Raw genomic sequence first — 13,251 nt, forward strand, 5'->3', positions numbered from 1 at the left:
TGCTCCTAATTTTCAATTGGCAGTATATCCTAATAATTTAAAAAAAATTAATCCATCAATTTATAAGGGTCAATGATCTTCAAGCACACATAGAGTTTAACTTTTATACTCTATGTATAAGATACATATTTAAAGGGAAATTCAACAAATTTTCTTTTTTTTTTTTAAAGATTTTATTTATTTATTTATGAGAAACAGAGAGAGAGAGAGAGGCAGAGACACACACAGGCAGAAGGAGAAGCAGGCTCCATGCAGGGAGCCCGACATGGGACTCGATCCCAGGTCCCCAGTATCACACCCTAGGCTGAAAGAGGCGCTAAACCGCTGAGCCACCCAGGCTGCCCAAATTTTCTACAATCATAGTAATAAAACATAACCAGTGTAATACAGTGAGAATTCACAAATCTATACCAACATTAATTAATTAATTAATTAATTAATTAGAAAAAGCAAAACCTCTCCTCAGAATAGAAATCCAATTAATATAGAAAAAATGATGGAATATGTACCAAAAAATATCACTATTTAGCATCACTTGTAGTAACAAGTGCTTCATGAATGTTACCAAATGTTCAGTTTTCACCAGTAATAGAATAGACATTACATGCCTCTTAATAAGGTGTCCCAGAAAAAATGCAACACCAAGTTTCTGAGTTTCCTGCCAAAGTCCATAATCCGAATTCAGTCATGAGACAACATCAATAAACCAAACTGCAAGACATTCTGCAAAATAACTGGCCAGCACTCTGCAAAGTTGTCAAAGTCATGAACAATAAAGAAAAAATGAAAAAACTGTTCTAGATCAAAAGAGACTGAAGAAACAAATGCAGTATGTGACCCTTACTGTATCCTGGACCAGAAAAGGATGTTAGTGGCAAAATTTGAATAAAAAGTATAGATTTAAAAAAAACTATAGATATCATAATATTGATCCAATGTTAATTTTCTATGATTACAGAAGAGAATATACACACTATATTATTTAGGTTTAAAAGTATTTACATCACTTCTGCAACTAGCTCAAAAAATTATATATCTGTAATGTATAATTGTTTTAATTATCATAAATACATAAAATGATAGAGCAAGTGGGGTAAAATGTGAATATTCGGGGAAATCTATGTAAAGGGTATACAGAAGAAATTCTTTGTTCTAATTTTTCCACTCCCTCCTAAGTCTGAAATTTCAAAATAAAAAAGGTACCTAAAAGGTAAGTGATCTCAATTTTGGAATGGTTTGACTATAGTCTAGTCCAGGGGTTGGCAAACTTTCTATAAAAGGGCCAGTCAATACTTTAGGTTTTGTGGGTCATATGGTCTTTTTTACAACTCCTCAGTGCTGCCACAGTGTCAAGAAACCACCCACAAATAGTAAACGAATGGAATTGCTGTGTTCCAATAAAACTGTATTTACAAAAATAGGCAATAGGCCACATTTGGCCCATTGGCCATAGCTTGCTGACTGACCCCTGTCTAGTTCATCCCAAGAAAAACTGATCAGGGTAATCATACTTTCAGTTAATATTTTTCAGTACATGCCAGACACTGTATTAAATGCTTTATAAGTGTTCATTCATTTATCCTCACACCAACATGATTAGGTAAATACTATTATTATTTCCATTTTCCACAGAGGAAATGGGCCTAGATAAGGAACTTGCCCCAGGCCACACAGCCAGCAAGCAGTAGACTTTGAGTTTGAACCAGGTAGGGCTGTGTTCACACACTGAACTAGATAACCCATATGCTATACTTCTCATATGCACCAAAATATATATGTAATGACCAAGGAACTCTAACCATTTTAACAATGGCTAAATAACTATCCAAACTCAAGATTTACATTCTGAGAAGGTATTTTTCACAAACCTCCTGCAGCTGCAAAGAAATAATTCCCAGTTGATCCTGACGTCTTTCTACCAGCTCTCTTTCTGTGCGCATCTCTCTTTCTATTTCCTGAAGCCGTCGTTCCACTCGATCTGAAACCTTAACATGGACAGAAATAGTGACATTACAGAGCTGTTAGGCAAAAAAAAGGAAGATATTGAAGAGATATTTTACGTCAGATACACTAGTACCTGTAACATTTAAGATTGGCTTTTTATTGCATTCTTTTTAATGCTAATATTTTTAAAAATCACCAAAAAAATGGACTGAAAGTTACAAAATAAAATATTAGTCTCCAAATAATCCAAACCTGGATCTCAATAAAGGATTTAAATCTTTCAAAGTATAATAATTCAATAGATCAGAGTTAAAATAGACTAGAAAAGAGTGCCCTCTGGTGAAGTAAAAGGAAAATACCATGCCAATGACTGCATTTATTACTCTATTAATGATAAACTGTTCTATTAAGTTCTTTCTCATTTTAATAATCTATAAATAAACATGACCTGCCTAGGAAGGTTTTGATGTTTATGAGCAGCAGATAATTAAAAGCGTTTTTCATTAGCTTGTCAATCTTTTCTACTGTGATCTACTGAAAATAAACCAGATGTAAAAGATCTAAAACTAAAGTCAAATAGAAAAATGTTTAATTGAAACCTTAAAATAAACATGAAAGATTTTTTTCTCTGATGCAAGATTTTCCTTGCTAAAAATTTTACAAATTCAAACACATTTCTTGTGTATCATTATGTAGTCCTCTAAATAAAATTTACCTATTTAATGATGTATATATTTCATGCAGGAGGCTACAGGAGATAAAAGACATTTGGATTCATTTAAGAGAAGCAATAAATACAGTCCAGTTATAAGAAATATTTTGTCAACAATTCTATATAGCCAGAAAGTTCCTGGTCACAAGGAATCTTATTGGGGAGATAGAAATTGGATAGAAACTGGATTACAGTGATGGTTGCACACTCAGTACATTTACTAAAAATCATTGTACACATAAAGTAGATTAATTTTATGATAAATTATAGCTCAAATAAAATTGTTTTTTAAAATGACATCCTAAATATAGCTTAATTAGTCAATAAAAGCTGAGCAAAAATATTCCATCAAAAAAGTTAGCAGTTAATATTTACTAAGAATGAAAATTCTTGGGTTTCCACCTTTTAACTGCTTAAAACAATTAAGATATTTACTAGGATACAGTGCCTTACTAAAAACTCAAAACACCTGTCAGCATCAAGCTTCTAATTTATCATACTAATCAACCCTAATTTCCCAATAAACAATTTACTACTACATCTGAAATAAATGTAGTACCTGCTGGAATGATAGAAAATAATATTGGATCAATACTAAAAAAGTTGTTAACTAACGAATTTTTTACAAAATGGATATTTCTTTACAGTTTACTCTGAATGTAAAAATAATAGCAACACTCTTTAGAAAATAAATAATATAGAATCATCTCAAACTCATTAGAGTAGCTACTATCAAAAACAAACACAACCAAAAAAAATAGAAAATAACAAATGTTGAAGAGTAACTAACACTGTTAGTAGCATATAAAATCATATAGATACTATGGAAAACAGAATGTTCATTCCTTAAAATATTAAAAATAAAGTTACCAGCAGTTTTATTCTAGGTGTATACCCAAAAAAATTGATAGCAGGGTCTTCAAAGAGATGTTCGTAGACCCACGTTAATAGTGGTACTATTCACAATAGCCAAAAGATGGAAGCAACTAAAGTGTCCACCAACAGATAAATGTATCAACCAAATGTGGTTCACACATACAATGGAAAATCATCCAGTCTTAAAACGGAATAAAATTCTTATCATGCTACAACATGGATAAACCATGAAGACATGATGCTAAATGAAATAAGCCAGTCACAAATAGACAAATACTGTTATCATTCCACTTATATGAGGTACCTGGAGTAGTCAAACTCATATGGACAAAAAAGAGGAAAGGTGACGTCCATGGACTAGGAAAAGGGTAGTATGGGGAGTTGTTGCTTAAAGGGTATAGTTCCAGTTTTGCAAGATAAAACAGTGCAAAAACGGTGAATGTGCTTAACACTACTCAACATTAAAAAGTGGTAGGGTCCCCTAGGTGGTGCAGTCCTATAAGCATTGGACTCTTGGTCTCAGCTCAGGGCTTGATCTCATGGACCTGCATTGAGCTTTGTGTTTAGTCTGGGATCTGTTTAAGACTTGGAAGTATTATGGATTTTTATAAAAATTGTTTAGTCTAAAAAGACTGAGGAGGTAAAATATTTAACCGGAGGTCATACAACTAATCAATGAGAAAAATGAGCCTACTACAGGTCTCCCTTTCCAGCAGTATCTTATAAACCCCCGGTCCATTTTCATGCATTTGTTCAATAAACATGAATGGACACTCATTTGTTCCAGTTGTTGGCGTAAGTAGAAGTTAGGAATACAGCAATACATATGCTGTATCCACAGACATTGCCTTCATATAGCTTGCTAATCATTGAAGAGTGACACTGAACAAGCAGTTAGAATTTCTCTCATTAAATTCAATGAGTTGAATGACTTCTATTTTTCAGGAAATAAGGCTATGCTTGTTAGCATCCTTCCAAATTAAAGAAATTAAACACCCAAATATTGAAATAAAAACCCAAAATTATTAAGACAGTTTCTTCAATAAATTGTTGGGAAGGAAGCTTGGATGGCTTGGCGTTTAAGCTCTGCTTTCAGGTCAGGGCCTGATCCTGAAGTTCAGGGATGGAGTCCCACATCGGGCTCCCTGATGGGAGCCTGCTTCTCCCGCTGCCTATGTCGCTGCCTCTCTTTCTCTCTGTGTCTCTCATGAAAAAATAAATAAAATCTTAAATAAATAAATAAATAAATAAATAAATAAATAAATAAATAAATAAATAAATAGTGTTGGGAAAACTGGGCAACTATACACAAAAGAATTAATCTGGAACATTTTCTTTTTTAGGGGGAAGGGACCACTTTCTTACATCATATACAAAAATAAACTCAAAATAGATAAAAGACTTACATGGAAGACTGGAAACTGTAAAATTCTTAGAAGAAAACATGGATGGTAGTAAGCTCTTGGAAATTAGTCTGTGCAATATATATGTATTTTTTTGTATCAGTCTCCTCAAGCAAGGACAACAAAAGCAAAAATAAATAAATAGAACCATACCAAACTAAAAAGTTTTTGCAAGGCAAAGGAAACCATCAAAAAAAAAAAAAAAAAAGGAACGGCAACCTACTGAATGGAAGAAGATAATCTACAAAAGATATAACCAATAAGGAGTTAAAATCAAAAATGTATAAAGAACTCACATGAGGAGGGGGCAAGATAGCGAAAGAGTAGGGCCTCCAAGTCACCTGTCCCTACCAAATTACCTAGATAACTTTCAAATCATCCTGAAAACCTACAAATTTGTCTGAGATTTAAAGAGAGAACAGCTGGAATGCTACAGTGAGAAGAGTTCACGCTTCTATCAAGGTAGGAAGACGGAAAAAGAAATAAAGAAAAAAAAAGCATCCAAGGGGGAGGGGCCCCGCGAGGAGCCGGGCTAAGGCCGGGGCAAGTGTCCCCAGGACAGGAAAACCCCATCAGGGAGAAGCAAGAGCTTCACCAATCTTCTCGGATGGAAAGGCGGTCGCAGGGAGTTGGAAGCAGGATCCCAGGAGAGGTGGGGATGCCCTCAGACTCCCAGGGGCATTAACAGAACACCTGCGCCCTGGGAAGAGGGCGCCACACCCCATGGCCAAGCTCCCTAAGGGGCTGCAGCCCATGCTGGCGGGGCCCCGGGAGCAGCGCAGGGGGTGGCTCGGGCAGAAGCTCCACGGAGCTTCTGCGTAGCCGGGAGCGCAATTGCAGCAGCACAGGCCCGGGAGCACAGGGTGTCGGGGGACACAGCCCAGGATACGACGCTCCCCCCGGGGACAGGCAGAGGCCGGGAGGGCACAGGACAGTGTCCTGCTCCTGCGCTGGGCGGCCCCGAGCTGTGCAGATCAGCGCCCCCGCCCCCGGAGCATCCAAAACCCTGCAGACTGGAAGCTGCGGTAGTTACTACGGGAGCTGACTCTAGGGCTGGAGAGCTGGCCGCCGCCACTGTTGTGTTCCTCCTGGGGCCTCACAGGATAAACAACCCCCACTGAGCCTCACAGTGGCCTCACAGGATAAACAACTCCCACTGAGCCCTGCACCAGGCAGGGGGCTGAGCAGCTCCCCCAGGTACACACAACTGAGAATTAGCACAGCAGGCCCCTCCTCCAGAAGACCATCTAGAAGGACAGGGGAAAAGCAAGTTATTGAGCAAGCAGCACTGGAAAGTTCCAGGGGAAGTCAAGGGATTTACAGTACATAGAATCAGAGGATACTCCCCCTTGTTTTTTGTTTTCTGATGGCTTCCCCCCCCCCTTTTTTTTCTTTTTTTTTTCTTTTTTCTCTTCTCTCTTTTTCTCCTTTTCCAGTACAACTTGACTAGAGCAAAATGACTAGAAGGAAAAACCCACCTTAAAAGAAAGAATCAGAAACAGTCCTCTCTCCAGAGTTACAAAATTTGGATTACAATTCAATGTCAGAAAGCCAATTCAGAAGCACAATTATAAAGCTACTCGTGGCGCTAGAAAAAAGCATAAAGGATTCAAGAGACTTTGTGAATGCAGAATTTAGATCTAATCAGCCAGAAATTAAAAATCAATTAAATTAGATGCAATCCAAACTAGAGGTCCTAACGACAAAGGTTAACGAGGTAGAAGAAAGAGTGAGTAACACAGAAGACAAGTTGATGGCAAGGAGGGAAACTGAGAAAAAATGAGAAAAACGATTAAAAGATCATGAGTATAGGTTAAGGAAAGTAAATGACAGCCTCAGAAGGAAAAATCTATGTTTAATTGGGGTTCCCGAGGGCACTGAAAGGGACAGAGGTCCAGACTATGTATTTGGACATCATAGCTGAGAATTCTCCTAACTTGGGAAGGGAAACAGGCATTCAGATACAGGAGATAGAGAGATCCCCCCATAAAATCAATAAAAACCACTCAACACCTCGACATTCAATAGTGCAACTTGCAAATTCCAAATATAAAGAGAAGATCCTTAAAGCAGCAAAAGACAAGAAATCTCTAACTTTTATGGGGAGAAATATTAGATTAACAGCAGACGTCTCCACAGAAACCTGGCAGGGCAGAAAGGGCTGGCAGGATATATTCAGGGTCCTAAATGAGAAGAACCTGCAGCCAAAAATACTTTATCCAGCAAGGCTCTCATTCAGAATGGAAAAAGAGATAAAGAGTTTCCAAAATAGGCAGAAACTGAAAGAATATGTGACCACCAAGCCAGCTGTGCAAGAAATACTAAGGGGGATTCTGTAATAGAAAGAGGAATCCAAGGGAACAATCCACAAAAACAGGGATTGAATAGGTATCATGATGACACTAAATTCATATCTTTCAATAGTAACTCTGAACATGAATAGGCTTAATGACCCCATTAAAAGGCTCAGGGTTTCAGACTGGATAAAAAAGCAAGACCCATCTATTTGCTGTCTAAAAAAGACTCATTTTAGACATAAGGACACCTACAGCCTGAAAATAAAAGGTTGGAAGACCATTTACCATTCAAATGGTCCTCCAAAGAAAGCAGGAGTAGCCATCCTGATATCAGAGAAATTAAAGTTTATCCCAAAGACTAAGAGAGGAAGACGGACACTATATCATACTTAAAGGATCTATCCAACAAGAGGACCTAACAATCATGAATATTTATGCCCCGAATATGGGAGCTGCAAGTATATCAATCAATTAATAACCAAAGTTAAGACATATTTAGATAATAATACACTTATACTTGGTGACTTCAATCTAGCGCTTTCTACAATTGACCGATATTCTAAGCACAATATCTCCAAAGAAACAAGAGCTTTAAATGATACACTGGACCAGATGGATTACACAGATATTTACAAAACTTTACATCCAAACGCAACTGAATACACATTCTTCTCAAGTGCACATGGAACTTTCTCCAGAATAGACCACATACTGGGTCACAAATCAGGTCTTAACCGATACCAAAAGATGGGGATCGTCCCCTGCCTATTTTCAGACCATAATGCTTTGAAATTAGAACCAAATCACAAGAAGAAGTTTGGAAGGAGTTCAAACACGTGGAGGTTAAGGACCATCCTGCTAAAAGATGAAAGGGTCAACCAGGAAATTACGGAAGAATTAAAATTTTTTTTTTATTTTATTTATTCATGATAGGCACACAGTGAGAGAGAGAGAGAGAGAGAGAGAGAGGCAGAGAGAGAAGCAGGCTCCCTGCACCGGGAGCCCGACGTGGGACTCGATCCCGGGTCTCCGGGATCACGCCCTAGGGCGAAGGCAGGCACTAAACTGCTGCGCCACCCAGGGATCCCCTTACGGAAGAATTAAAAAGATTCATGGAAACTAATGAGAATGGAGATACAACCGTTCAAAATCTTTGGGATACAGCAAAAGCAGTCCTGAGGGGGAAATACATCGCATTACAAGCATGGAACCAAAATTTGGAAAGAACTAAAATACAAAAGCTAACCTTGTACCTAAAGGAGCTGGAGAAAAAACAGCAAATAGATCCTACACCCAGCAGAAGAAGAGAGTTAATAAAGACTCAAGCAGAACTCAATGAAATAGAGACCAGAAGAACTGTGGGACAGATTAACAAAACCAGCAGTTGGTTCCTTGAAAGAATTAATAAGATAGATAAACCATTACCCAGCCTTATTAAAAAGAAGAGAGAAAAGATTCAAATTAATAAAATCATGAATGAGAAAGGAGAGATCACTACCAACACCAAGGAAATACAAATGATTTTAAAAACATATTATGAACAGCTATACGCCAATAAATTAGGCAATCTAGAAGAAATGGACGCATTTCTGGAAAACCACAAACTACCACAACTGGAACAGGAAGAAACAGAAAACCTGAACAGGCCAATCACCAAGGAGAAAATTGAAGCAGTCATCAAAAACCTCCCAAGACACAAAAGTCCAGGGCCAGATGGCTTCCCAGGGGAATTCTATCAAACGTTTAAAGAAGAAACCATACCTGTTCTACTAAAGCTGTTTGGAAAGATAGAAAGAGATGGAGTACTTCTATGAGTACTATGAGGTACTACTCGTTCTATGAGACCAGCATCACCTTAATTCCAAAACCAGACAAAGACCCCACCAAAAAGGAGAAGTATAGACCAATATCCCCGATGAACATGGATGTAAAAATTCTCAACAAGATACTAGCCAATAGGATCCAATAATACATCAAGAAGATTATTCACCATGACCAAGTGGGATTTATCCCCGTGATGCAAGACTGATTCAACACTCATAAAGCAATCAGTGTGATTAATCATATTAGCAAGAGAAAAAAACAAGAACCATATGATCCTCTCAATAGATGCAGAGAAAACATTTGACAAAATACAGCATCCATTCCTTATCAAAACTCTTCAGAGTGTAGGGATAGAGGGAACATTCCTCAGCATCTTTTTTTTTTTTTATGATAGTCACACAGAGAGAGAGAGAGAGAGAGAGAGAGAAGCAGAGACATAAGCAGAGGGAGAGCAGGCTCCATGCACCAGGAGCCCACCGTGGGATTCGATCCCGGGTCTCCAGGATCGCACCCTGGGCCAAAGGCAGGCGCTAAACTGCTGTGCCACCCAGGGATTCCCATTTCTCAGCATCTTAAAAGCCATTTATGAAAAGCCCACAGCAAATATCATTCTCAATGGGGAAACACTGAGAGCCTTTCCCCTAAGATCAGGAACAAGACAGGGATGTCCACTCTCACCACTGCTATTCAACATAGTACTAGAAGTCCTAGCCTCAGCAATCAGACAACAAAAAGACATTAAAGGTATTCAAATTGGCAAAGAAGAAGTCAAACTCTCCCTCTTCGCAGATGACATGATACTCTACATAGAAAACCCAAAAGCCTCCATCCAAAGATTGCTAGAACTCATACAGCAATTTGACAGTGTGGCAGGATACAAAATCAATGCCCAGAAGTCAGTGGCATCTCTATACACTAACAATGAGACTGAAGAAAGAGAAATTAAGGAGTCAATCCCATTTACAATTGCACCCAAAAGCATAAGATACCTAGGAATAAACCTAACCAAAGAGGTAAAGGATCTAAACCCTCAACTACAGAACACTTCTGAAAGAAATTGAGGAAAACACAAAGAGATGGAAAAATATTCCGTGCTCATGGATTGGAAGAATTAATATTCTGAAAATGTCAATGCTACCCAGGGCAATTGACACATTTAATGCAATCCCTATCTAAATACCATGGACTTTCTTTAGAGAGTTGGAACAAATCATCTTAAGATTTGTGTGGAATCAGAAAAGACCCCGAATAGCCAGGAGAATATTGAGAAAAGAAAACCAGAGCTGGGGGGCATCACAATGCCAGATTTCAGGTTGTACTACAAAGCTGTGGTCATCAAGACAGTGTGGTACTGGCACAAAAAAAGACACATAGATCAATGGAACAGAATAGGGAATCCAGAAGTGGACCCTTTACTCTATGGTCAACTAATATTCGACAAAGCAGTAAAGACTATCTACTGGAAAAAAAAGACAGTCTATTCAATAAATGGTTCTGGGAAAATTGGACATCCACATGCAGAAGAATTAAACTGACCCATTCTCTTACACCATACACAAAGATAAACTCAAAATGGATGAAAGAGCTAAATGTGAGAGAAGATTCCATCAAAATCCTAGAGGAAAACACAGGCAACACCCTTTTTGAACTTGGCCACAGTAACTTCTTGCAAGATACATCCATGAAGGCAAGGGAAACAAAAGCAAAAATGAATTATTGGGACTTCATCAAGATAAGAAGCTTTTGCACAGCAAAAGAAACAGTCAACAAAATTAAAAGACAACCTACAGAATGGGAGAAGATATTTGCAAATGACCTTTCGGATAAAAGGCTAGTATCCAAGATCTATAAAGAACTTATTAAACTCAACAGCAAAGAAACAATCCAGTTTTGAAATGGGCAAAAGACATGAACAGAAATCTCACAGAGAAAGACACAGACACAGCCAACGAGCACATGAGAAAATGCTCCGCGTCACTTGCCATCAGGGAAATACAAATCAAAACCACAATGAGATACCACCTCACACCAGGGAGAATGGGGAAAATTAACAAGGCAGGAAACAACAAATGTTGGAGAGGATGCGGAGAAAAGGGAACCCTCTTACACTGTTGGTGGGAATGTGAACTGGTGCAGCCACTCTGGAAAACTGTGTGGAGGTTCCTCAAAGAGTTAAAAATAGACCTGCCCTACGACCCAGCAATTGCACTGCTGGGGATTTACCCCAAAGATTCAGATGCAATGAAACGTCGGGACACCTGCACCCCGATGTTTCTATCAGCAATGGCCACAATAGCCAAACTGTGGAAGGAGCCTCGGTGTCCATCGAAAGATGAATGGATAAAGAAGATGTGTCATATGCATACAATGGAATATTACTCAGTCATTAGTAACGACCTATACTCACCATTTGCTTCAATGTGGATGGAACTGGAAGGTATTATGCTGAGTGAAATAAGTTAATCAGAGAAGGACAAAAATTATATGGTCTCATTCATTTGGGGAATATAAAAAATAGTGAAAGGGAATAAAGGGGAAAGGAGAGAAAATGAGTGGGAAATATCAGAGAGGGAGACAGAACATGAGAGACTCCTAACTGTGGGAAACAAACAAGGGTTGGTGGAAAGGGAGGTGGGCGGGGGGTGGGGGGTGACGGGCACTGAGGGAGGAGGCACTTGATGGGCTGAGCACTGGGTGTTATGCTATATGTTGGGAAATTGAACTCCAATAAAAAAAAAGAACTCACATGATTCAATATTTTAAAAAATCCAATTTAAAAATGGGCAAAGGGACTAAATAGAGATGTCTCCAAAGAAGACATAAAATGGCCAACAGACACAAGAAAAGACACACTAATCAACAGGGAAATGCAAACAAAAACCACAATGAGATATCACCTCACACCTATTCTAATAGGTGTGCTCAAAGGATGATAACGAGTGTTGGCAAACATATGGAGAAAAGGGAAGCCTCATGCACTGTTGGTGAAATCACTCTGGAAAACAGTATGAAGGTTCCTCAAAAAATTAAAACTAGAACTACCATAAGATACAGGAATTCCACTTCTGGGTATTCATCCACAGAAAATGAAACCACCAATTCAAAAAGATACATACAAAAAAAAAAAAAAAAAAGAACTGGGTGTTATTCTGTATGTTGGTAAACTGAACACCAATAAAAAATAAATTTATTATTAAAAAAAGATATATACATGCCTAAGACCATTGTAGTATTAATTATATTAGTCAAGATATGGAAAATACTTACATCCAACAATCAATGAATGGATAAAGATGTATACATACACATACCAAAAATGGAATCTTGCCATTTGTGACAACATGGATGGTTCTAGAGGATATTATGCTAAGCAAAATAAGTCAGATAGATAAATACTGTGGTTTCTCTGATATATGTAACCTAAAAAAACAAAACAAAACAGACTCAAAGAGACAGAGAACAATGTGGTGGTTGCCAGAGGAGAGAAAGGAGGGGTATTCAAGAGTACAAACTTCCAGTTATTAAAAATTAAAAAAAAAATATTTAGACATTAGCTACTTCACCACCATAGCTAGTACATACGATAATGTCAAGTTACCATATTCAGAAGACTCTCAGTTTTGAAATTAATATTTGTGTTAAGTAGCTTCTAACGTGGTTTCGACAGCGTCTGCTTCTGGTATTCATCTACTTGTGTAATTTCCTCCCCTTGAGTGTGGGCTGGTCCTAGTAACTTCCTTCTAATGAACAGAATATGGCAAAAGTTATGAGATGTCACTTCCATAATTAGGTTACAAAAATTGTGACTTCCATTCTTGCTAGCACATTCTCTTTTGCTAGCCCTCTCTCTTGGTCTGATGAAGTAAGCTGTCATGTTGTAGATGCTCTATGGAGAGACCACGTGTCAAGTATACCAAAGAGTCCTCTGACCAACAGATCATGATGAACTAACACTTCAATCCAATAACCTACAAGGAACTGAAGGAGGTAGGAAGCAGATCTATCAGTCAAACCTTGAGGTGACTATAATGTGTGAGAGATCCAAAGCCAAAGGACCCATCTAAGTCACACCTGGATTTCTAACCCAGAGAAACTGTCAGATAATAAATGTTTTATGCCAGTAAGTATAGGCATAATTGTTACACAGCCGTAGATAACTAATGCATTTTTTAATCTGTTTTCAAATAAATCCTCA

At 38.1% G+C, this 13,251-nt stretch overlaps 1 protein-coding gene across 11 annotated transcripts in view; it reads right to left on the minus strand.

Annotated features, from left to right (window-relative positions):
- Positions 1–13,251, minus strand: part of CEP128 (centrosomal protein 128) — a 489,572-nt gene that overhangs the window by 324,542 nt on the left and 151,779 nt on the right. For all 11 annotated transcript variants that reach the window (XM_072762163.1, XM_072762162.1, XM_072762169.1 and 8 more), the window contains one exon: positions 1,869–1,985. In XM_072762163.1, coding sequence (XP_072618264.1) covers positions 1,869–1,985 — 117 coding nt within the window. The remainder of the gene's footprint in view (positions 1–1,868; positions 1,986–13,251) is intronic.

Source organism: Vulpes vulpes, chromosome 6, assembly GCF_048418805.1.
Source record: "Vulpes vulpes isolate BD-2025 chromosome 6, VulVul3, whole genome shotgun sequence".
NCBI lineage: Eukaryota > Metazoa > Chordata > Mammalia > Carnivora > Canidae > Vulpes > Vulpes vulpes.